The sequence below is a fragment of the Dendronephthya gigantea genome, unplaced genomic scaffold (genome assembly GCF_004324835.1).
Source record: "Dendronephthya gigantea isolate DGI-Jeju-01 unplaced genomic scaffold, DenGig_1.0 000185F, whole genome shotgun sequence".
Lineage (NCBI taxonomy): Eukaryota > Metazoa > Cnidaria > Anthozoa > Malacalcyonacea > Nephtheidae > Dendronephthya > Dendronephthya gigantea.
Genome location: NW_021163195.1, coordinates 238,596 through 263,951, shown reverse-complemented (window position 1 = coordinate 263,951; position 25,356 = coordinate 238,596). Strand labels below are relative to the sequence as shown.

Below are 25,356 nucleotides of genomic sequence, written 5' to 3'. Positions count from 1 at the left end.
GGTGTATAAACTATACCGGCAGGTGACCTGTTTAAAGTGGCTCTTCGAGTTCCTCGAGGCGATTTCGGGTTTCGCTGGATGTTATTTCGAAAATATCGGGAAACGGTCGCGAATACGTCACCATTTTCTCGCCTTTTTCGAAATAACATCCGCCTGGATACGAACTCGGGGAATCCTTTGAATCAGCGAAATTTGTAAACAATAACTGTTTTGACAGGATTTGTGATGATTTTTCGCTGAATTCTTCTGCAAAGGGGAATATTTTGAGTATTTCGAGCTATTTCACTAGCTTCTCGCAAGTTTTTAGGTAGATCAATGAAAATAGTCAAAATTTTGAATCGATTTTCATTTCGATGTAAGGTATGGTTATTATATGTGAACTATTGTTATTACCACGTGCTTCTAAGCTCAAATCGACTGGCTGCATTTCACCATTTGCAAACGATTTTTTTGAGCATATATGTATGAATTTGATATTATAATACTCCTTTGGTATTGTACAAAATCGTCAAACAGGTTCAGATATGTTGGTGGAACCAATATATTTCATCTGTCAATTATAAACCCATATTACTTGATTATAACTATCAATATTTTACTCTGTCTAATGTCAGATAATTTTACTCATCAGTGGAAGAATACTGTCAGTTAATAAGTTAACAAAACTATCTGTCAGTGTCTCTTGTTAACCCATTAGCTTGCAATGCACCCAGATGTGACCTACTTTAGTATTTTACTCTGTCTGATGTCAGATGATTTTACTCATCAGTGGAAGAGTACTGTCAGTTAATAAGTTAACAAAACTATCTGTCAGTGTCTCTTGTTAACCCATTAGCTTGCAATGCACCCAGATGTGACCTACTTTAGTATTTTACTCTGTCTAATGTCAGATGATTTTACTCATCAGTGGAAGAGTACTGTCAGTTAATAAGTTAACAAAACTATCTGTCAGTGTCTCTTGTCAACCCATTAGCTTGCAATGCACCCAGACATGCCCTACTTTAGTATTTCACATAAATGGCCTAACTTATTTTATAAAATTGTTTAGGTATTTCAGTACAAACCTTTGTTTCATAACTTAACACATGCAGCAAGTTCAACTTATCATGACAGGACAAAAGATAGCACACCATTCATGAATCCAAACAGACAACAAAACCAGTGTAACCTGGACGTGAGAAGGACAGATTTTCCATTACAAGTTTCACTGTCTGCTACAAAAAATAACAACGGTCGTGTTTATTCGGGAGATCATCCAAGCGTCACGACAATTCTGGACCAAACACGGCCAAAAAATGAATTCTATGCTTTGCTAAGTTGGAGAAGGGGTTTAATAAAAAAGTTGGGAGTGGAAGGTTACAATGATAAAGTCATGAATATCACAAACAGAGGAACAACTTTTCATCAGGTATATAAGCCAGTATATATTTTCGACTTTATTACAAAGACAACCCAATATTTCTACCACCTTTTACTAAAACAAAAGTACCTGGGTGTATTTTGCTAGCCAACTTCATGACAAGGTTGTCATTCTAACAATAGAAAATATGGTTTAGCAATCACTTATGATGTCACTGAACTCAGAGCACAACTTGTGCAAGAAATTCAAATGCTCGTATTTCATTATTTCAAATGTTATTTTACGATTTCTATGGTACAATTCTCTCACCTTCAAATTTTAGGCTATAAAACATTATCTCCTAACACGAAGCCAGCCTTCAGTACGAGAGTGTAACCTTGGTCATTGGAAGAGTGTTCAGAATGTATTAAAAGACATTGAGCTTGTTGTGGCCCTGGAAAGTGGGGTCGTTCACCCGCAGTTACGTTATGCAGGGACGCTGGATGGTATTGTGGTGTACCAGGGTAAACTCTGTGTTATCGAATGGAAGACATCTGAACGCAAACGCACTGAGCCCAAAGACTGCTTCTCCTATCCGCATCAGACTGTCGCATACGCTGGGGCAGTGAACTATGACCAGAACTACCATCCATTGCAGGTAAAGCGTGTTCATCCTACTAGCAAAAAAAGTATACCATAAAGGGTTGTATGTTCTGTCTAAAATACGCAAGGTCTGTCAAAGCTTGCTTGAGTTTTAAACAAACACAATTTTGACAAAAACTATGAATACACTGCTTGTAGTATTATTAAATCCAGTTAAAACATGGTTGACACTCTGTTTATCAATAGGTGGGTTTCACTCAAGATTAATACATAGCAAAATGTTCACTTGGTGATCAACTTCACACATATTGCCGAATTATGGCTTGTTGAAGTGAACAAATTTCATTAAATTGCACATAACATCTGCTCAACATTGGGTCAAAACCATTGACCATGCACCAACGGCTAAATTTGTCACATGACTGAAACCCAGCTATACCTGACAATGTTCTAACAATTTTTTGCATGTAGATAGACCATGGGCTAATAGTTTTGGCTTACCTGGATGGCAGCCCTGCTGATGTGATATGGCTTCGACCAGAGACATGTGAATACTACTGGAACGAATGGCTTCGAAGAATTCAGGAGTATAATCACACAAACGCGTCAAATATGCATCAAGGAAGACCAATCAGGGAACTGGCACAATATGTTAACGGTATCTCACACCACCAGCCTGTGCTGTATGGAAATAGCAACATTGTAGAAAATGCTAACATTGCAGAATGGTCTGAAACGATTGTTGATGTTTTTGAAACAGATCCATCAATTTGTGAGTTTGATGAAACTGAATATTCTTGAAATTTGAAAAATCTTTCACTAGAAGTTTATGCACAAATTTGGTATTTAAAATGATTTGTATGACAATCACACTTCAGAAGTACCTACTTTTTAAGTGGTTCAGACACAAACCATGACAGCTTATTGTAGATTGTAGAATACTACCTAGACTAGACCACCACGTTTGAGATATCTTTCTCACGTAGTTCAGACACAAACCATGACAGCTTATTGTAGAATACTACCTACACTGAACCACCACATTTGAGATATCTTTCTCAGGTAGTTCAGACACAAACCACGACAGCTTATTGTAGAATACTACCTACACTGGATTACCACATTTGAGATATCTTTCTCAGGTAGTTCAGACACAAACCACAACAGCTTATTGTAGAATACTACCTACACTGGACCACCATGTTTGAGATATCTTTTTTAGGTAGTTCAGACACAAACCACGACAGCTTATTGTAGAATACTACCTACACTGAACCACCATGTTTGAGATATCTTTCTCAGGTAGTTCAGATACAAACCACGACAGCTTATTGTAGAATACTACCTACACTGGACCACCACGTTTAAGATATCTTTCTCAGGTAGTTCAGGTACAAACCATGGCACCTTATTGTAAAATACTACCTACACTAGACCACTATGTTTGGGAACTACCATACTCTGCACTTTACCATACATTTTTCAAATGTAATTTGTTACAATTTATACAGAATATCTCCTATGTACCTCAATTTGTTGAGTAAGTTAAATAGTTCAAATGTATTTTTTTAGTAGTTGTATTCTGTCAATTTTTAATTTATGTAAAAATATATACAGTCCCATATTTAAAATACATGGCAATCCATGCATTGCAAAATGCAAGCAAGTTATTCAAACTTTATGTACAATTCTCTAGCACTTTCGCAAATTTGTTTTCAATAATTTTCCAGCATATTAACAGAATTACGTGAACTACTGCACATTTCACAAACCGTTAAGCTGTTGTGGTTGAGGAAGGTACACCTTGGGCAACTCCATTGGGTTTCTAAACAAAATTAAACCAGTGTTACTACAGGCGGAAACCTGATAGCTCTATCAGTTCTAAACTGTTCTTTCTAGAGGTTCAGTAAGGATCATCTCTTATTGATTCAGTGTTACTACAGGAGGAAACCTAAACTTAACTAACTTTATTTATACTGGATAACTCTATCAGTTCTAAACTGTTCTTCCTAGAGATCCAGTAAGGAACATCTTTCATTGATCAAGTGTTACTACAGGAGGAAACCTAATGATTTACTATATATACATTAAATAATACATACCATCTTCCCCATTATTTTCATCTGGTGGAGTTGGATCTGCAATTATAGATGGATTGATAAAGTTCCAGTCTTCTATCATGGGTCTTTCATGCTCTAAATTGTCAAAATGGTGGTATTCAACATTGACACAACATCTACAACAACTTCATTGTTTTCAAATTAGAAACAGTTTAGTCATAATGGATTGCAAGTTTTTTACTTCCAGGAGCTATGTTTAAAAATATACAGTCTTTTGGAGATGATAATCACATTTGGGATGTCTCTAAGTTGAAAACGATGAAGTTGTGAATTTTGATGTAGTCGTATTGAAAAGGGTCTATTGGAAGCTGTCAAAATGTAGGTAGCCCAGAGGTATGTGTGTCCAGTTTCATATATTGCAGTCAGCGATGCATGCTCTCACTGATTGTAATAACTATACATGAAACTGGACTCATACTTGTGAGTGAGTGTCACTGACTGCAGTGTACGAAACTGGACACATACTTGTGAGTGTGTGTCACTGACTGTAATGTATTAAACTGGACACATACTTGTCACTGACTGCAATATATGAAACTGGACACACATACTTGCAAACATTTGTCACTGTAATACCATGAACTGAAAAACTCGACACATACTTATGAGCATGTGTTGCTGACTGCAATATATAACACTGGAGACACATGTTTGCAAGCGTGTGTCACTGACTGCAATATATGACACTGGACACACATACTTGCAAGCGTGTTTCATTGACTGCAATATATGACACTGGACAGTGACACTTGGAAGCAAATATCACTGCCTGCAATATATGAAACTGGATGCACATACTTCTGGGCTATCTAGGGTTAAAGAAAACGTTTAATGTACTTACTTTGATTGTTGTTGAAGAATGGTCTAGTTCCTACCATATCGTGTTCGGACAAGGGTCTTGAAAGTGGAGGCATGGGTCGAACTAGAATGACAAGATACCAAAAATCGGTTTTCGTCCTTTTCATTCAATACAAATTAAAATGAATTGGAATTATTGAGTTCAAATGAGCTCACCTGGGTCAACATGAAGGCAAGGTACACTTTGTGACCTGTCAAAATCTATAAGAATAAACTATTTTTGAGCAACAAATTTAACTACTATTTTTTACGCAAAGTTGTCAGTAAACTTGCTGATCTGGAACATCTTGCTAAAAACTCTATGCATATACACCCATAGATTTTCAATATTGTATCATAAATCAACTGTACTGTAAAATCTTCAAATATCACACCAAGTATTCAATTTTATTCTCTGCCTTACCTTTCCTGTCAATTCTTTGAGTATCGTGGAGATCTGAGTCAAATGGAGGTATAAGAGCTACAGTAAGATCAAATGACTGAAATTAACTTACAATACAATACCACAAGTATTGTTGTTATCTGAGCTTGCTAGAATTAACTCCTTGGAAACAGAATACCTATCAGATGTGACAACTCTATTGGGTTTTTTCCTTAAGTGTGATTCATCACTTAGCAAGTAGCGTTAATAGAGGCAATCGCCCCCCTGCCAATATTCAAAATGGTGCCATTTTAGACATTGGCAGGGGGGGGAATCGTCCTGATAGGTATTCTGTGACCTATGGTTGGTTGTTTAAAAACAAGATAGAGCAATTTAATAGCATTTTTTTCAAGCACTCTAAAATATCCTGTGGTTTGGTTTAACCTGGCTTTAATCTTAGTATTTCTAAATTGAGGCTTCTCTCTGATTATAGTTGGCTCCAAATCTGTAGTTTCCCCCCTTAATTTTTACTTTTTAGACATTTTTACAAGGCCTTACAACCATAGAGCTATAAATATTAATAGACTTCCTTTGATCTCAGTGTGATTACTGGATAGTTAATCAAATCTTAAAAGATTCTTAATAGACCTTTCTTATAATGACGTCAAACGCGGAAAGTCCGATGTTACACGAAATTTGATTGGCTCCACAAAATTATCGAGCCAATCAAACTTCGTGTAACATCATACTTTCCTCGTTTGACGTCATTATGAAAAAGGTCCATTGAACAAGATGGGAGATTCACCATTTAAACGAGCAATAATTTGCAATAATAAATTACGTCTCCTATTGAGTTTTCTTGACAATCACACATCGCAAACAAATGAAATTTTTTAACATACCTAGACCACTATCTACCCTGTCAATATTTTGCGATATATCAGCAATATATTTTTTCAAAATATCATTTTCTTCCGAGAGCTTTGCCACTTCCCCGTCCTAAAAAATGTGGAAATGGTTTGTATTCAGTTTGAAGCTTCTGTATAACAAACAAGTTCACTTACTAGAAATAATAAGTTATAATCAATTCCTATAGAAAAGTTCATCTCATTGTAATCCTAACTTTAATCCAGGTTTATCCTAATCCTACCTTCAATCTCATTGTAATCCTAAAGTTATCCCTGACCCTGATCCTAAATTTGAATCTTATTGATAATCCTCACTTTAATCCTAGTTTATCCTAATCCTAACTTTAATCTCATCATAATCCTAACTTTAATCTCATCATAATCCTAACTTTAATTCTAAGACTTGCCAATCCTTAACTTGATCCTGATGTTAATCTGACCCTAATTTCAACCAGAAACTAAATCCAAAACCAAATCCTAACCCTGCCCTAATCCAAAATCTCAGTAATGAAGATATTTTTAAATAATTAAGATATATTTTTACCGTGGGATTAGGTGCAACTAGAAATTTCATCATAATTTCACCATCTTTTTCCGTGATATCTTTGATAACCATACCCAATCTTTCTTTTTGATGTATATATTCCTGTAAAATATAATTAAAGAGTTGTAGCCACTGATCTATATTATCTAGAATAGGTCAGTGGTTGTAGCTACAAGGCTGTTGTTAAGCAGTCTTGACAAAGGATGATTTCAGACTAAAGGGTGTTGTCTACAGATGCGGTTATTCTGTATTAGTTATGTAATTCCCCCCTTCCAAAGTTTTGAAACATGAAAATCTTTCTACACGACAAATACCTAATATATTTAGACAATACAAGCCCTCAAATGATAGGTTTGCCTGAACATATTTCAAAACTTGTGGGGAAATTGTTCGTTTTCTTACAAGATACAACACATTTGACAATGTTTTGTGAGAAAATTTAGGGAGAAATCATTTGACCAATTCATTGTTTTGTGTCTAATTACAAGGCAAAATCCTACATAATTATTAATTTCAGACCACAAAGGAATTGTTTTTGCAATAAAGACAAGTACTTATTAACACTGACAACAAGGTCACAAAAGTTCATAGAAGCCTAACCTTTTGAAGATCATCAAATCTTCTCTGCTGCTGAGACAGACAGGCTGGAGAATGAAAGATGAAAGTTTAGCAGGGACTGTGTTTGGGTGAAAGAAATGCTTCAAAGGCTTTTTCATCTGTTATACTACCACAGCAGCTTCAATTTGAAAAAGCAATTAACCTTTTGCATAATAGACAGTAGCACAGCCAGCCTATCGATTTGTCCCGCTATGCTAATATTTTGGTGTTTACTAACTGTGAAAACAATAGATTTCTAAAGACATGAATAATCATAATAACTGGAAATTTACATAGCGGGACAAAATCGTCAGGCTGGCTACGCCACTGATAATAGTCATCATATAAGGTTCATCCGCAAACATTTCAAGTGAAAATTCTACAAACCTTTTATGTAATCGTCATTAGCTACTGGAGGTCGATGCGAAATTGCCATACCACCTAGCACCTTCTCCAAATCATCTGGGTGTTCATTGGGACCACTGAACTTTCTTGACATCTCAGGGGTGATAACGCCGGGGCTTGTTTGCACGTGGAGGGGATTTTTTAAATTTCGGTGAGGCTTTGTTTGAAATCTTGTGTCCATTTGGGCAGCGCTTCCAGCAACCCGACCTGGTGTTATGCCTGCGTTTGATACCCTCGGTTCATCTGTAAGTAACATTCTATGGTCCTGCGGTTGATTGGAGGAACCAGTTGTCCTGTATCCAGCTGCATTTGGCTGGTTTGGTGTTGCCATTCGGTATGTCCCTGGTCGTAAATATAATTTACATTATAAGTTCACAGGTTCATGAAAGATAGTTTGTTAATGACCACTCTTCCACTGATGAGTAAAATACTAAAGTAGGTCACATCTGGGTGCATTGCAAGCTAATGGGTTAACAAGAGACACTGACAGATAGTTTTGTTAACTTATTAACTGACAGTACTCTTCCACTGATGAGTAAAATCATCTGACATTAGACAGAGTAAAATATTAAAGTAGGCCACATCTGGGTGCATTGCATTAAAATTTAATTTAAAAAAAAAGAGACATCACTTTGTACCTTGCATGTAGTTTTGATCGTAAGGTGGCGTTGTAGCATATGACATGGTTGGATATCCCTGTGTCTGTCTTGTGGGGGTGAAAAAGCTTGTAGGAATGGATACACCTGGTCCAACAGTTTTAGATGAAACCATGGTTGTTGGTTGATTCTGTGCCGGGGTACCAGCAACACTTGTTTGAAAATAACCATTTGTACTGTAGATCGGATACGCGGCATTGGAAGAAGTTCTACTATTGGTTACTCTTGGGAGGGTCGAAGGGGTCCCCATTTGATTGTCAATGGGCGAGACTTGACCTGGCGGACCGGGCCTCGGGCGATATGGTTGATAGAAGTTACCATTGATGAATAGGGTACCAGGTGGGAGTGCCATGGGTGGGGTAATCTGCCGCAATGGGGCGGGGGTTGGATATCGTGGGGGAGCTATCCAGGGTGTGGGTATAGGATTTACCGGGGTCGAACGTCCACTAGAATGGCTTGACCCAGCACTACCTGTGGAGTTAGAACGAGGAAGGTCAAACGGAGGGGTACTCTCCACCCTGTTCCTTCCTGCGGTCAGCCGCAGATTGCCGAGGGGATCGGCTGGTAGCACCGGATCTGCCGTCGGCGAACTTCCGTACATCCCCTTGTCACTTTCACGCCGGAGCATCAGGTCACAAGTTTCCGGATCAGATGCATACTAGAGAAACGAAAACAAAATGTCTTCAAACAAGACCACATCAAAATTACAATGAAAGAACGCCATTTGCGGAAAGAATCTCAGGTGCATTCAATATATGTTGCTTTAAACTATCAGGGCCCAGTTGTATAAAAGACTAGTTAACTTTTAACTGTATCTAAGGACAGAATTGGCCAATGACAGTTGTGTATTTAAGAGTTAACTAGGATTTAACTATGCAAAGTGTAAATCAATTATGATTTTTGGCACTTCACTCAATGTAGGTAAATTCTAGAGGTTTAAAGAGTCTTGATTTTGAGTGGAATTATACACACTTCAAATTCAAGCCAGGAACAGTTGATGGAAAAATACAATGCAATTTGAAGTGTGTTTAATTTTACTTGAAATGTATGAACCTGTATAAAAAACTAGTTAACTTTTAACTGTAGTTAAGCTTCGAATGAGAGCTGTGTATTTCAGAGTTAGCAAGGATTTAAATTAAAGTCTCTATGCAATGTGTATAGTTAAAGTGTGTTATACAACCAGCCCAGAAGGCAAAAAGTACCAGCTATGATGACCTTACCCACAAGAGTCTGATATATTTATTGAAATAACTAGTTAAATAAGAAATTTCAATAAAAATATCAACTTAATTCCTTGAGAAGAAAAAAGACTTATTTCAGCAATCAAAATGCCAAATTGGTGACCATAGCATATATGGTCCTAAATATTGCAAGGGGAAAATAAAGAATCCCCAAATTTTTCACTTGAATATCTCCCCATACATGTGCAAAGATTATGCTGATAATTTTTTTAATTTGAGATACAATGACTGGTCATTATATTCTCACTGAATATGGAACAACTGTTTGCCTATATCTCAGAGATCCTCAGTACAGCGTGATTAATACACTACACTTGATTTATCGGAACTGCTTGACTAAAATGGGCAAATCGCACCATTTCATCTGACGCAGATCTTTGCATCCGTAGTCTAGACGCTAATAAAATTGCATGTGGGTACCAATTTTTGCCATGCTGTGCCAATAAATTAACTGCAGTGTTAAGTGAGCTTTGGTAATTGTGATTTAATAACACCAAAAGAATTGACTTATTTTGCTCAAAGAGTTAGGAAAGTTTTTTGAGGTAATTTAGGATAGAGTGAGTTGCTTCCAACAGGAATATACTCAAGGTTTAAGTGATGAAGATGAACTTGCTAAAACGATTCTGGTTGTGGTGAATTTCTCAAATGTTTTCAATACAATATATTTATGCATATCACATTTCAAGGGCAGATATACGAAGTTGTTGTAATTGACTGATGTTTGTCATATAAATCAGGTTCAATTGTCAAGAACGCTTCATCAAATGATCAATATACTGTGTTTATAAACACCGTTTAAAGCAGGCAATAAAACGAACCGATTGCTGAAGAAATTCAAAGCAAAATATGTGTAAACACTTCGTCGAAGCGAATACTCGAACTTCAAGTCTTGAGAGGGTTTGTTTTGCTGACGGATTTAAAATTAAAATTGGCGTAAATTTGAAATATAACTCCTTGTGATGGTATTTCCCCGCGGAAAACCGCAAGTTTCGATGTTTTTTGAAGCAATTCTAGAAAAATCGCGTCGAAATACTCGCAGAGAGTCAGAGACAAAGCATTAGGAACCCAAAGTTGTATACAAAATAAACAATAATATTTCTTCCCCCAGATAAAAACATGGACTTTCAATGGGAAATGAACTTAATTTGACAGACGCAAACCCAGGTATATTAAGAAGTAACTCCATGCACAAACGGCGCACCTTTTTAACGATATTCAGCAGATCTTTCTCCGGAATCTCGGGGAATTTGCGACGATATTCGTGGAGCATTTGACGGTATGCTTTTGTGGATTCGTTTTCCGGTGAGGCAGACATCGCCAAAGGTGCAGTTTTTGCGAGGTAACTACGCGTAAAATCCCGGCAAAACTACCCTCATATCATGAGCTGTTCCTTCTCGATCGCCTATAAAGTTTCTCCATTCCAAAAAGGCAGGAAATCGTGTGGAAATTGAACACGAAACACGACAACACAATTTTCACTAAAACTTTCGATGCTCAGCAAAACACAACGGCACGTGATCAAGTCAACAACGAGAAGGAAACGTGGATCGTGTCATAATCGGAGACCAGCGCCTTGGAGTCGTTTCACATCGCTCTATCATCGTAACGATCCGACTTTCCAATGATCTCAAATGTTAAACTGGACACATACAACAACTTGGTTATAAGTCAACGTTACCAGAAGTGGTTACCCATGATTTAAAAACGATTTTCGCCCAGTTTGCTTTCATGTCTGATAATTTCGAGATGGTTTGCAACTAAACAAAACAAAAAGCAATAAAATTACAGCCTTTTTTAAAACTTGATAGTTTATAATTAAAGTGCAATACCTTTTAATCGATGTAAATTAGTAACGTCTTCAAATGGTAAGTGTAAGAAACGTTGTGACCAAAATTAAATCTACCAAAAGTAGAATTATAATGCAAGTTGCATGAAAAATGACAAATGGTGACTTTAATCCATTTAATCCACTACTTAATCCAATCCACCACTGATCTTCAATATAAACTGGAGAATGACCGATCTGTATATCATGACGTAATTTCGAATTTGGAGAATGCAAAGTGTAAACATTGGCATAATTTTTTGCAAGACGCCAGAATATTTCATCTCGAAATTTGCATCGAAAAAGGGCATTTTTGAAACGATTTATCGATGGCAGAGGACAAACCTTGCATTGTCGTTAATGTAACTTCTGATACCATATGACCTTGGTAAGGAATGGTTTATTTAAAACTCGTAATTTTTAATATTCACTGAAATCTTTCCTCCCGTAGGGGAAATTTGAGGTTTTCCATCTTAAAATACTAAAGTAGGTCACATCTGGGTGCATTGCAAGCTAATGGGTTAACAAGAGACACTGACAGATAGTTTTGTTAACTTATTAACTGACAGTACTCTTCCACTGATGAGTAAAATCATCTGACATTAGACTGAGTAAAATACTAAAGTAGGTCACATCTGGGTGCATTGCAAGCTAATGGGTTAACAAGAGACACTGACAGATAGTTTTGTTAACTTATTAACTGACAGTACTCTTCCACTGATGAGTAAAATCATCTGACATTAGACAGAGTAAAATACTAAAGTAGACCATATCTGGGTGCATTGCAAGCTAATGGGTTAACAGGAGACACTGACAGATAGTTTTGTTAACTTATTAACTGACAGTACTCTTCCACTGATGAGTAAAATCATCTGACATTAGACAGAGTAAAATACTAAAGTAGACCATATCTGGGTGCATTGCAAGCTAATGGGTTAACAAGAGCAACTGACAGATAGTTTTGTTAACTTATTAACTGACAATACTCTTCCACTGATGAGTAAAATCATCTGACATTAGACAGAGTAAAATACTAAAGTAGACCATATCTGGGTGCATTGCAAGCTAATGGGTTAACAGGAGACACTGACAGATAGTTTTGTTAACTTATTAACTGACAATACTCTTCCACTGATGAGTAAAATCATCTGACATTAGACAGAGTAAAATACTAAAGTAGGTCACATCTGGGTGCATTGCAAGCTAATGGGTTAACAGGAGACACTGACAGATAGTTTTGTTAACTTATTAACTGACACTACTCTTCCACTGATGAGTAAAATCATCTGGCATTAGACAAAGTAAAATACTAAAGTAGGTCACATCTGGGTGCATTGCAAGCTAATGGGTTAACAAGAGACACTGACAGATAGTTTTGTTAACTTAATAACTGACAGTACTCTTCCACTGATGAGTAAAATCATCTGACATTAGACAGTGTAAAATACTAAAGTAGGTCACATCTGGGTGCATTGCAAGCTAATGGGTTAACAAGAGACACTGGCAGATAGTTTTGTTGACTTATTAACTGACAGTACTCTTCCACTGATGAGTAAAATCATCTGACATTAGACAGAGTAAAATACTAAAGTAGGTCACATCTGGGTGCATTGCAAGCTAATGGGTTAACAAGAGACACTGACAGATAGTTTTGTTAACTTATTAACTGACAGTACTCTTCCACTGATGAGTAAAATCATCTGACATTAGACAGAGTAAAATACTAAAGTAGACCATATCTGGGTGCATTGCAAGCTAATGGGTTAACAAGAGACACTGACAGATAGTTTTGTTAACTTATTAACTGACAGTACTCTTCCACTAATGAGTAAAATCATCTGACATTAGACAGTGTAAAATACTAAAGTAGGTCACATCTGGGTGCATTGCAAGCTAATGGGTTAACAAGAGACACTGACAGATAGTTTTGTTAACTTATTAACTGACAATACTCTTCCACTGATGAGTAAAATCATCTGACATTAGACAAAGTAAAATACTAAAGTAGGTCACATCTGGGTGCATTGCAAGCTAATGGGTTAACAAGAGACACTGACAGATAGTTTTGTTAACTTATTAACTGACAGTACTCTTCCACTGATGAGTAAAATCATCTGACATTAGACAGAGTAAAATACTAAAGTAGGTCACATCTGAGTGCATTGCAAGCTAATGAGTTAACTAGAGACACTGACAGATAGTTTTGTTAACTTATTAATTGACAGTACTCTTCCACTGATGAGTAAAATCATCTGACATTAGACAAAGTAAAATACTAAAGTAGGTCAGACCATCTGGGTGCATTGCAAGCTAATGGGTTAACAAGAGACACTGACAGATAGTTTTGTTAACTTATTAACTGACAATACTCTTCCACTGATGAGTAAAATCATCTGGCATTAGACAGAGTAAAATACTTAAGTAGGTCACATCTGGGTGCATTGCAAGCTAATGGGGTTAACAAGAGACACTGACAGATAGTTTTGTTACCTTATTAACTGACAGTATTCTTCCACTGATGAGTAAAATCATCTGACATTAGACAGAGTAAAATACTAAAGTAGACCATATCTGGGTGCATTGCAAGCTAATGGGTTAACAAGAGACACTGACAGATAGTTTTGTTAACTTATTAACTGACAGTACTCTTCCACTGATGAGTAAAATCATCTGACATTAGACAGAGTAAAATACTTAAGTAGGTCACATCTGGGTGCATTGCAAGCTAATGGGGGTTAACAAGAGACACTGACAGATAGTTTTGTTACCTTATTAACTGACAGTATTCTTCCACTGATGAGTAAAATCATCTGACATTAGACAGAGTAAAATACTAAAGTAGACCATATCTGGGTGCATTGCAAGCTAATGGGTTAACAAGAGACACTGACAGATAGTTTTGTTAACTTATTAACTGACAGTACTCTTCCACTGATGAGTAAAATCATCTGACATTAGACAGAGCATCGTAATCTTTGAATCTTTGAATGCAGGTGTTGGGTGGGGAAACGTCACCTTGAAGAAGCCATGGAGGGTTTCTCTGGAGATGTTTCCTTTGAAGTGAATTGGCTGCCGTTCTTTCTTAATTCTTCTACACCTGACGAAGGAGTTCCAGTTCTCGAATATCTTGGCAGGAAGTATGGGCCACAAGCGGCTGAAAGTGCACGAAGTGGAAAAGGGCCTTTATCTCAAATGGCTGAGAAAATGGTCAGTTTGGTGTAAAGTTAGTTTAGTTTAGGTTTCCTCCTGTAGTAACACTGGATCAATAAGAGATGATCCTTACTGGACCTCTAGGAAGAACAGTTTAGAACTGATAGAGCTATCCAGTATAAATAAAGTTACTTTAGTTTAGGTTTCCTCCTGTAGTAACACTGGATCAATAAGAGATGATCCTTACTGGACCTCTAGGGAGAACAGTTTAGAACTGATAGAGCTATCCAGTATAAATAAAGTTAGTTTAGTTGAAGTTTCCTCCTGTAGTAACACTGGATCAATAAGAGATGATCCTTACTGGACCTCTAGGAAGACCAGTTTAGGACTGATAGAGCTATCAAGTATAAATAAAGTTAGTTTAGTTTAGGTTTCCACCTGTATAAAATAGGAACTCAATATTGATAATTCTGGATATAATTCTTCAGGGTTTAAAATTCAACTATGATCGTATGATTGTCAACACCCTCAAATCTCATTGCCTCTTGGATTATGCCAAATCGGTCTCAAAGCAAAATGAACTGGCTGAGATCCTGTTCAACGATTACTTTCGTCATGCCAAGAGAATTGACCACTCAGACGTATTGCAAGAAGCTGCCGAGGCCTGTGGTATTGACTGGTCAGCAGCTGATACCCACATGAAGAATGCCGATGTGATGTCACGTGTCAAAAGAGAGGCTGCGACCGCAAGCGCTAGTGGCATCAACGGAGTCCCCCATTTTAGTATATTCTTGAAGTCCAATCAGGCTCGCACCCAGCAATTCTCAGGCGCCCAACCTGCAGCTACAATTTTGAGTGTTTTTCAAAAAGTCCTCAGTTTTGCTAAATCTCGAGTTTAATGCCTTTTGATAATCTTCCATATCATAAAACGTAATAATCTATGCATAAAACTTAGTATATAAAACACCAAATTAACTGCCATCACTAATGATAACTTGACTGAAAACTAATGGACGACTTGCGCTTTAAACTAATTTTTGATCGAAGTAACTAGAAGAAAATAAATCATGGCAGCTAGAAAGATCTTACTTAAATTAGTGCAAATGCAAAGTTTGGCTGCAAAATGTTGTAAAATACGGAAAATATAGCCACGCGAAGTTGGCAAATTTTGTATACTTTTGTATTACGACCGGAAGCGTGTAACTAATTTAGTTACACATTTCCGCACGTAATACAAAAGTATACAAAAATCGACAACTTCGCGTGGCTATATTTTCCGTATTTTACAAAATTTCGCAGCCAAACTTTGCATTTGCACTAATTTAAGTAAGATCTTTCAGAAAATGTCCTTTTTATTGCCGAGGTAAGAAATTAGTCTAAAGCGCAAGTCGTCCATTGGCCAAATTCAAACGAGTTATTCTGCATGAACATTAAGCTAAATAATTCTCAATTGTTGAAGATTCTTCAATTCAGTTAGTTGCATGGAAATTGTAACTAATTGATTTGAGTTGAAAGATGCTGTTCTTCACCCCAAAATATGGTTACAACTAGCATTTCTATACAACTTTTATTTACAACTTAGGTTAACTCGTTGTAACAACATTGTTACAACCAAATTAAGTTATTTTTTCCTGAATAACAAAGAAAAACAGTACAAATTATGCTGTATTTTTGATGAATTAAAAATACAAGTGACAGTATTAATTCTCTGAGCAACTCGTTTGAATGGGCAGCAAAGCGTAGTAATTCAAATATAAACTGATTTCATACCTGAAAATTTAAGACAATACAATAGTTCATCCTAGTTAGAAATGCAGGTAGATTAGAAATTGATAATTAATGTGGTAACGACTAATGACTTATGAAAATCTAGTTAATTTCTGTGTTTGTATGAAGACTTTGATTGTAAATTGGTTTATCAAGTCTGATGAAATGTAAACAAGAGTTAGCAAGTTTTGAATAAAAGTCAGCCTTACCATTATTGTGAAAAAAGTACGTTGCTTTATGCTATATTTCGAGGGTATTGTTTTTATATTACCAAAGGTAGAGAGCAGCGGGAAACTTCTTTCAAGAGCTTCTTATAAAACGAAACGTGGTTTAGAATCTCAAAGCAGTCTAAAATTAACAAAAATCTTCAAATATATGCAGAGCAAACAAAACACGATTATCATCGATTGTAAAACTATTACATTTCATCATTGGTATCTAGTATCGATTGTTCAATCGCCGATAATCACGAACATTGTTATACCGAGTGATTTTCATTACCAATATCCATTAATGATTGGTCAGAGTTATTTCGATGTCATCAAAATATAATTTGCGAAAGATTACTTGTTGTTGAACAATTTAGGACACATCTTTTTCCGGAATATACTTTACCAGAAACTACAACTGATTTATTTCTTCGAAGAAGGCTCAAACGACACATCAATGTATACGTTTCGCTTTATCGGTGTCACTTTATCAATGGGACGAAAAACGCCATGCTTCGGTTGACTGAAAAAGGTTGATCAAAAGCATTATGGCCATATTGAATAAAAACATCATACCTAATTTTAGTGTGCAGTGATAACCAATTTGTGCAGTGATAAAAGTAGAATGTGCAGTGATAAAATGAGAAATGTGCAGTGATAAATGGTGTTTTCTCAACAGACCACTAAGTAATTGTCCCTTCAAATGCTGGAAATGAAGTCATAGGGACTCAAAAATACAGAAAATTTTCCGCAAGAGGTCCTGCAGACCCCTGCAGTTTCCCCATCTTCAAATCATCGATTTCCAGTTAGGACTGTTTTTATCATGTCCCCCTCTCCACTATACTATTGTGATAATATGTACAGCGATAAGAAATTCTTAAAATTAGCTATGAAAAACATCCATGGTCTATCGACCAACGACACGGAGTTATGGTAATACGATGGTAATATAAACATGCCTAAAAAACCAGGGGCCGGTTGTATTAAGCCCGTTTAGCTTAAACGGTGGATAAGTCAAACTAAATAACACTCTTACATCTCTCTTGAATGAGTCAACTTGAATATTATTCACTGAATATGTAGTTGTAACCAGTATCTTTGTACTAAGGCTAAAAACATTTTGTTTGCTTGTTGAATAAAACGATAGACTTGATTTCTATTTTGAACTTATCCACCGTTCAAGCTAAACGGGCTTGATACAACCGACCCCTGATATATTATAAAACTCATTGCAGTCTTACCACTGGAAATATCGTTGCCCATTAAACACGCCATCGTTCTCACCGACTACAAGGAAGACGTTTAATTGCATAAGTTAATATTCAGACCCAACTTTAGTAGCAAACTGTGTATTTTTTTAATCATGCTCGTCGAATGAAATACTTTTAAAATCACAAAAATATAATCGAAGAAGTATAAACTAGAAAGTACCTCCAAAAAAGAGTTCTACTCCAACGCAAATCTTCGATATTGGCGGAGGTAAAGTTCCAACATATCGAACTATTCCAGTGGATCTATAGCCTTTTTTGAGCCAAACCAGCACTTTTGTGCCTAATTTAACCCCTTCACCATTGCTAGGCGGTGCGGATAGCGAGCCTTTCCTAGGAGTTGAGCTTCCCTCGAAACAAGCGAAGTGATTCGGGTTGAAATCTTCTAAAATATAATCCTCCGGATTTTGTTGGCATCCTATATTGTTGGAATGCATTGCTCCGGTGTCGGTTGAACCCTGCCGATCATCACTGTCATCTGTTTTGTTTTCCATCAACGTTTTTTCTTCTTTATTGTACGCGGTTCTGCCTGAAGCAGTCAAAGATTCGTCACATTTGACAGACGAAGATTCGCCATCTGATTCATCGTTCTCAGACAGAGATTCCCTTTCACAAAACTCCTGCATTTTAGGATAAAGAGGAGGCTTCATGCTTTCCTTGGTAGTGCCCTCAGAGCTTTCACCAAGAGATTTGTACTGAATGGTAAATAAAACAGTAAAATCAAAAAATCTGTGACAGCTCTATCAGTTCTAAACTGTTCTTCCTAGAGGTCCAGTAAGGATCATCTCTTATTGATCCAGTGTTACTACAGGAGGAAACCTAAACTAAAACTAACTTTATTTATACTGGATAGCTCTATCAGTTTTAAACTGTTCTTCCTAGAGGTCCAGTAAGGATCATCTCTTATTGATCCAGTGTTACTACAGGAGGAAACCTAAACTAAACTAACTTTATTTATACTGGATAGCTCTATCAGTTCTAAACTGTTCTTCCTAGAGGTCCAGTAAGGATCATCTCTTATTGATCCAGTGTTACTACAGGAGGAAGCCTAAACTAAACTAATTTTATTTATACTAGATAGCTCTATCAGTTCTAAACTGTTCTTCCTAGAGGTCCAGTAAAGATCATCTCTTATTGATCCAGTGTTACTACAGGAGGAAACCTAAACTAAACTAACTTTATTTATACTGGATAGCTCTATCAGTTCTAAACTGTTCTTCCTAGAGGTCCAGTAAGGATCATCTCTTATTGATCCAGTGTTACTACAGGAGGAAACCTAAACTAAACTAACTTTATTTATACTGGATAGCTCTATCAGTTCTAAACTGTTCATCCTAGAGGTCCAGTAAGGATCATCTCTTATTGATCCAGTGTTACTACAGAAGGAAACCTAAACTAAACTAACTTTATTTATACTGAATAGCTCTATCAGTTTTGAACTGTTCCTAGAGGTCCAGTAAGGATCATCTCTTATTGATCCAGTGTTACTACAGGAGGAAACCTAATTAAACTAAACTAACTTTATTTATGCTGCACAGCTCTATCAGTTCTAAACTGTTCTTCCTAGAGGTCCAGTAAGGATCATCTCTTATTGATCCAGTGTTACTACAGGAGGAAACCTAAACTAAACTAACTTTATTTATAATGGATAGCTCTATCAGTTCTAAACTGTTCTTCCTAGAGGTCCAGTAAGGATCATCTCTTATTGATCCAGTGTTACTACAGGAGGAAACCTAAACCAAACTAACTTTATTTATAATGGATAGCTCTATCAGTTCTAAACTGTTCTTCCTAGAGGTCCAGTAGAGCCAACCAACCTCATTACAGGTATCATTACTTCTTAATTCTTGTGTTTTCTTTTCAACCACTTTCTTCTCTTCTTTAGGCTCGTTCCACCGTTGCTTCAGTGTTGTAACAGTCATGTCCTCGACCTGTGCGTCTTCTTCATCATTTTTTTGCTTCTTCTGCTTTTCCGAGGCTTGGATTTGGCAGACAACATTGTTGATATTGCTCAGTTTATATAACATATCGTTCATAACATCCTTGATCTCGAAAATTTCCTGAACAAGTCTCGCATTTTCACTGCTCTGTGCGATATTGAACGCGTACACACTCCCTTCGATATTCTGAAGCCGTGTTGTGACCTGATCTAGCTTTCCCTCCAACTTTGCTTGCCTTTCAGCAGTAGTTTTACTCAAATTCTCGCTCAATCTCGACACCTCATTTCTCAATTCTTCGCAATTATGACATTGCACTCTGCGAAACTCGCATAGTTCAGTCTCGTGGTGAATTCTGTCTCGTTTGTTGACAACCGCGTCGCAACCATCATTCGCACACGTAACCGGAGCAAAACCACATTCTTCGAGATGATTTTTAAGTTTTCCAAGTTGAATTCGGTCGGCACAACCTCGTTTGACGTGATCACACTTGATGCGAAGTTCTGAAATACAATTCAACAAAATCCTGGGAGGTGTGACCAACGTTTCCACCGTCAATTCCTGTCGACATTCAGGACAAGTCTGGGAGTAATCTTGAACGTATTGATGGATACACGCGTTGCAAAAGTAATGTTGGTTCTTCTGACAGCTCTTCGGGTCGTTGAGGACGTTAAAACATATCGTGCATTTGAAGTTATCGCTTACAGGACCATCGAAACGGTTCTCGTCGAATCCTGCCCCCTGGACTACAGATGATGCCATTTAGAATGCAGAGATTATCTACAGAACAAAGCCAAAGCCAAATTTGTCAAGATCAACCAGGCGAATTCTTGTTTGCAATGCAGGAATGGTAATAAACAGGGTGACATATATGTATACAAGATAAAATTTTAAACGAATTTAATAAACAAATTTTCTAATTTTAATTTTGCAGATGGAAGAACCAAAGACCGTTCACAAAATTATTTTAGGTGTTCAATGTGCTTGTATGCAAAGTTTTAATAATAATAATATATTGTCGAACAATTTCGTTACAGGGGTCAAAATAACCACAAAATGCGTCTGGACGCGTGCATAATGCATGCGTCTTTAATATTTTTTGACTGGTTTTTCGTCTTCAGTATAAAGACGGAAAACAGACGCATGATACGTCTAGACGATTAATGTTCAGTTTTTCGTCTCAGAGACGCATAACCAACGATAGTTCGTCTAGACGGATAATGCGTCTGTTGTCCGTCTTTATACTGAAGACGAAAAACCAGTCAAAAAATATTGAAGATGCGTCCAGACGCATTATGCGTCTCTGCGTCGCTAGTGTGAAAACGACCATTGTCTACTTTAAATTTTGACTCACTTTAGTAATTCCGAGGTTGAAAAAATTATGAGATCGCTATGCTAAGTCTAAGACGAAATTTAATCAAAGTTTAAACTTCCGACTTCTCAATAAAATATAACCTGACGAACGCTGAGTGTTCAAACATTAATCGCCTAAAGTTATTCTTAGGAAAACACACTGCAAGACAGCCAGATACTGCTGGGGATGAAAGTGTTATGATATTGGCGAAAATACACACTTACCAAGAGAGAAATTCAATTCCAAAGCGAGTACATCGCAACAAATTCAAGCCCTTTCGTTTTCGCGTCGATTTGTGTCTTCGGAGAAATCCTCGCATGTTTATATTCACTTGATATTTTAAATACCAAATTTCACTCTGCCTCTGAGTATTAAATTACAAATTCAAAACCATCGCTTGAAAATATTAAGCGGGAAGGGCATTTTAAAATTGAATATGCGGTCCAATGTAGCCAAGAACGACAAGGAACCGCGGTTTAAAAGCTCAAAGCTGTTTAAAATATACAACTGATCTTCAAATATATGCAGAGCAAACAAAACACAAACGTTTTCACGGAATCTTTAAAAAATCAATTATCATCGATTGTAAAACTATTACACTTCATCATTGGTATATAGATAGTATCGATTGTTCGATAGACGATAATCTGACGAACATTGTTATACCGACTGCTCTTGATTGCCAATATTTATCGATTGGTTTATATTGATGTACATAGTAAACAAAATGTTAAATGTTGTAGAAAAATTTAGGACACACGTGTCCGAATGCATCTTTTTCCGAGATACTTTACCAGAAATCACAACTGATTTCTCATAATTCGAAATCTTTGCGTACACCTTTTTTTGTGGTGGGAAAAGCTAGTGGTGTCACATCATCAATGGGACAGAAAACGCCATGATTCGGTCGGCTGAAAAAGGTTTATCAAAAGCATTACTGCACTTGAAAAACTTAAACAAAAACATCAAGGGTCGCACAGACAGCTAATTCTATCGGCGACCAAGGACACATGCTAATATACAATGGTAGTATAAACATGCTTTGAAAAAATATATTATTAATATATTGAAACTCGTCATTCTTACCACTGGAAATATCGTTTCCCATCAAACACGCCATCGTTATCACCGTCTACAAGGAAAAAGTTTAAATGCAAAAGATAATATTCAGGTTAAACTTTAGAAGCTACTGAGATATTCTTCTTTTCTAATAAACGTAAAAAATGTAAAAAACGTACCTGCAGAGTACAGTTCGACTCCAACATGAGTTTTCTTTCTGTCAAAAGGTAAAGTTCCGACATATTGAACCATTCCTAGCTTTTTCCGAACATGATTATTGATATTGAGCCGAACTATCACTTGCGTGCCTTTTTTAATCTTTTTACTCTTCTTAGGGTTAAATAGTTTGCTTTTCAGAGGAGTGGATCTAAGCGAAGATTGAGCGACGGCAGCGCCGGCAATTGGCTTAAAATTTCCGGCGCCATTTTCGTTATCTTTTATCGGTGTTTCTTTTCGTTCTTTCGCTGGGAGTCTTGCTAAAACATTCCGAGAATCGTCGTCTGAATTATCATCTTCGTCACTATAATAATCTTCCAGAACAGGCGGCCCATCGAGAACAGATGGTTCCTCGCTTTTCCCAGTAGTGCCCTTGCGGCTTTCACGAAGAGATCCAGCCTAAATGGAAAGTATAACACCAGAATAAAAAATCTATGATAGCTCTTTCAGTCTATAAAACCGTTCTACCTGTGCTTTTTTTTGTTGCACCTTTTCCAACGATAGCAGGTTCTCTTGCAGGTTTTGCCTTTCTAATGCAGCAAATATTTCTTCCTTATCACCCAAAGCAACGACTGGTCCACCAACTCGCTCGTCTTCTTTATGATTTTTTTCTTTCTCCTGGGTTCCCGAGGCTTGCATTTGGCAGACAACATTGTTGATATCACCTAGCTTATGCAACACATCGTTCATAAAACCCTTGATCTCGGTAATTTCCTGAACAACGCTCGCATTTCCTCGTTCATGTGCCAAATTTAACCCGGTAATTTTGCTCATAACATTCCCTTCGATAGTATGAAGCCGTGTTGTGACTTGATCCAGCTTTCCTTCCAACTTTACTAGTTTTTGACCAGTAGTTTTGCTCAAATCGCTCAATCTCGACATCTCATTTCTCAATTCTTCGCAATTATGACATTGCACTCTGCGAAACTCGCATAGTTCAGTCTCGTGGTGAATTCTGTCCCGTTTGTTGACAACCGCGTCGCAACCATCATTCGCACACGTAACCGGAGCAAAGCCACATTCTTCGAGATGATTTTTAAGTTTTTCAAGTTGAACTCTGGCGGTACAACCTCGTTCAACGTGATCACATTTGATGCGAAGCTCTGAAATACAATTCAACAAGATCCTGGGAGGTGTGACCAACGTTTCCACCGTCAATTCCTGTCGACATTCAGGACAAGTCTGGGAGTAATTCTGAACGTATTGATGGATACACGCGTTGCAGAAATAATGTTGGTTGTTCTGACAACTCTTCGGGTCGTTGAGGACATTAAAACATATCGTGCATTTGAAGTTATCGCTTACAGGACCATCAAAACGGTTCTCGTCGAATCCTGCTCCCTGAACTACAGATGATGCCATTCAGAAACACAAATAGACCTTCTACAAAATAAGGAAAGATTTGTAAAGATTGCATTCAGTGAAAATAGTTCCTTAAAACAACTATAATTTAAAACTGGTCGAGTCAGATTAATCTCTTTTTGATCAATTCTGTTTGTTATTAAGAACGAAAAAACCAAGTCTTAAAAGGTGTTTCGACAAATGAATCTGAGGTGACCAGTTTTAAATCTTTAGTATCTAGTATAGTCAAAATTTGAATTCAAATGAAGGTAGCAAAATTTAGGTTGATTGTATGACCATAGGCAGGCCAATGGCGAATGGTTTTATTTAAAGTTAAAATGTACACTTTGATGAAATTCACACATATGTCATTTATTTACATGCTAATATACTTAAATCCTGTTACTTATAATTAACAGTTATTCTGTGAACTCGAGTTGTATATGAGCTGATAGCTGACGAGGCGTGTAGCGCCGAGTTGGCTATCGACCTTATACGACGAGAGTGAGCAGAATAACTGTTTTATTATATACACAAACTTTTTCGCCCTTTCGGTGTATTTTGGTGTGCTATTATCATCTAAAGCTTGGATTTCTATTTCACTCAACTCCCCAAATCTTTCGGCCATTTTGTTTACTTTCTCTACTAGACAGATATGAGCTAATATCTGTCTAGTAGCCAACCAATGAAATTGCAGCATACCTCCCATGCATATCTGGCGCTTGTGTATATAATAATACTACTGGTAATCTATATAATAGCTACCTACATTGCCTTGTCAGACACGCAAGTCACCCGTTGTAAGTAACAGGATTTAAGTATATTAGCATGTAAATAAATGACATATGTGTGAATTTCATCAAAGTGTACATTTTTACTTCAAATAAAACCATTCGCCATTGGGCTGCCTATGGTATGACATAATTTCAGCACAATTTTAAAACGGATTTTACCAGTTTTTTAAGTTTAAATGGTGAGCATATCAAGAACTACTATGCATGGTACTATATCTATATGTAGCATTTTGCCCATGAGAGAAAGAGAACGACGAATCGTTCGGGTTTTCAATGACAATGTGCTTGTGAATGTAAAGTTCTAATAATATTGCTACATTGTCGAACAATTTGTCAATTTCGTTAATCGTTACAGAAATCAAAATAACATCAAATTATTCTTCAAAAGCGATTGTCTGCTTTAAATCTCGACTCCTTTAGTAATTCAAGGATAAGGAAAACTATCACAACCGTTATTATACTAAGTCTAACGCGAAATTTAACCAAAGTTGAACTTCCTGCTTCACAATAAAATATTCGCCGACGAACGGCAAGTGTTAAAGCTTTAATCGCCTAAAGTTATCCTTAGGGAAACACATTGCAAGACAGCAAGATACTAATGGATGGATGTGTTATGATAATGGCGAAAATACGCACTTACCAAGAGAGAAATTCAATTCCAAAGCGAACACATCGCAACAAATTCAAGTCCTTTCGTTTTCGCGTCGATTTGTGTCTTCGGAGAGTTCGTTGCATGTTTATATTCACTTGATATTTTGAATACCAAATTTCACTCTGCATCTGAGTATCAAATTACAATTCAAA

The 25,356-nt window shown here is 36.9% G+C and overlaps 5 protein-coding genes across 6 annotated transcripts; 2 read left to right on the top strand and 3 right to left on the bottom strand.

Moving 5' to 3' along the window:
• Window positions 1–192: 192 nt before the first annotated feature.
• LOC114538469 (mitochondrial genome maintenance exonuclease 1-like) lies at window positions 193–2,743 on the top strand. Its single transcript, XM_028559649.1, has 4 exons — window positions 193–360; window positions 1,049–1,408; window positions 1,683–1,997; window positions 2,414–2,743. Exons 1-4 carry the CDS (start codon window positions 316–318, stop codon window positions 2,741–2,743), a joined length of 1,050 nt encoding a protein of 349 aa, XP_028415450.1. The 5' UTR covers window positions 193–315.
• A 631-nt stretch (window positions 2,744–3,374) lies between these two features.
• LOC114538450 (TGF-beta-activated kinase 1 and MAP3K7-binding protein 3-like) lies at window positions 3,375–11,167 on the bottom strand. 2 transcript variants are annotated; one of them, XM_028559626.1, is made up of 11 exons: window positions 10,834–11,167; window positions 8,374–9,049; window positions 7,718–8,077; window positions 7,334–7,377; window positions 6,734–6,835; window positions 6,184–6,280; window positions 5,324–5,380; window positions 5,077–5,121; window positions 4,904–4,984; window positions 4,045–4,137; window positions 3,375–3,767 (listed from the first exon to the last, which is right to left on the bottom strand). In XM_028559626.1, exons 1-11 carry the CDS (start codon window positions 10,945–10,947, stop codon window positions 3,658–3,660), a joined length of 1,779 nt encoding a protein of 592 aa, XP_028415427.1. In that variant the 5' UTR covers window positions 10,948–11,167; the 3' UTR covers window positions 3,375–3,657. The 2 variants fall into 2 exon arrangements, with proteins under 2 accessions (XP_028415427.1, XP_028415428.1); XM_028559627.1 differs by having other exon boundaries at window positions 3,376–3,767; window positions 4,045–4,080; window positions 10,834–11,166.
• A 531-nt stretch (window positions 11,168–11,698) lies between these two features.
• Window positions 11,699–15,615, top strand: LOC114538449. The gene is made up of 3 exons (XM_028559624.1): window positions 11,699–11,845; window positions 14,451–14,664; window positions 15,096–15,615. Exons 2-3 carry the CDS (start codon window positions 14,485–14,487, stop codon window positions 15,504–15,506), a joined length of 591 nt encoding a protein of 196 aa, XP_028415425.1. The 5' UTR covers window positions 11,699–11,845; window positions 14,451–14,484; the 3' UTR covers window positions 15,507–15,615.
• A 2,388-nt stretch (window positions 15,616–18,003) lies between these two features.
• LOC114538468 (TNF receptor-associated factor 3-like) lies at window positions 18,004–20,550 on the bottom strand. The gene is made up of 2 exons (XM_028559648.1): window positions 19,669–20,550; window positions 18,004–18,546 (listed from the first exon to the last, which is right to left on the bottom strand). The coding sequence occupies exons 1-2, from the start codon at window positions 20,548–20,550 to the stop codon at window positions 18,004–18,006; spliced, it is 1,425 nt and encodes a 474-aa protein (XP_028415449.1).
• Window positions 20,551–22,224: 1,674 nt separating this feature from the next.
• LOC114538467 lies at window positions 22,225–25,332 on the bottom strand. The gene is made up of 4 exons (XM_028559647.1): window positions 25,193–25,332; window positions 22,886–23,800; window positions 22,381–22,816; window positions 22,225–22,274 (listed from the first exon to the last, which is right to left on the bottom strand). Exons 2-4 carry the CDS (start codon window positions 23,777–23,779, stop codon window positions 22,225–22,227), a joined length of 1,380 nt encoding a protein of 459 aa, XP_028415448.1. The 5' UTR covers window positions 23,780–23,800; window positions 25,193–25,332.
• Window positions 25,333–25,356: the final 24 nt, after the last annotated feature.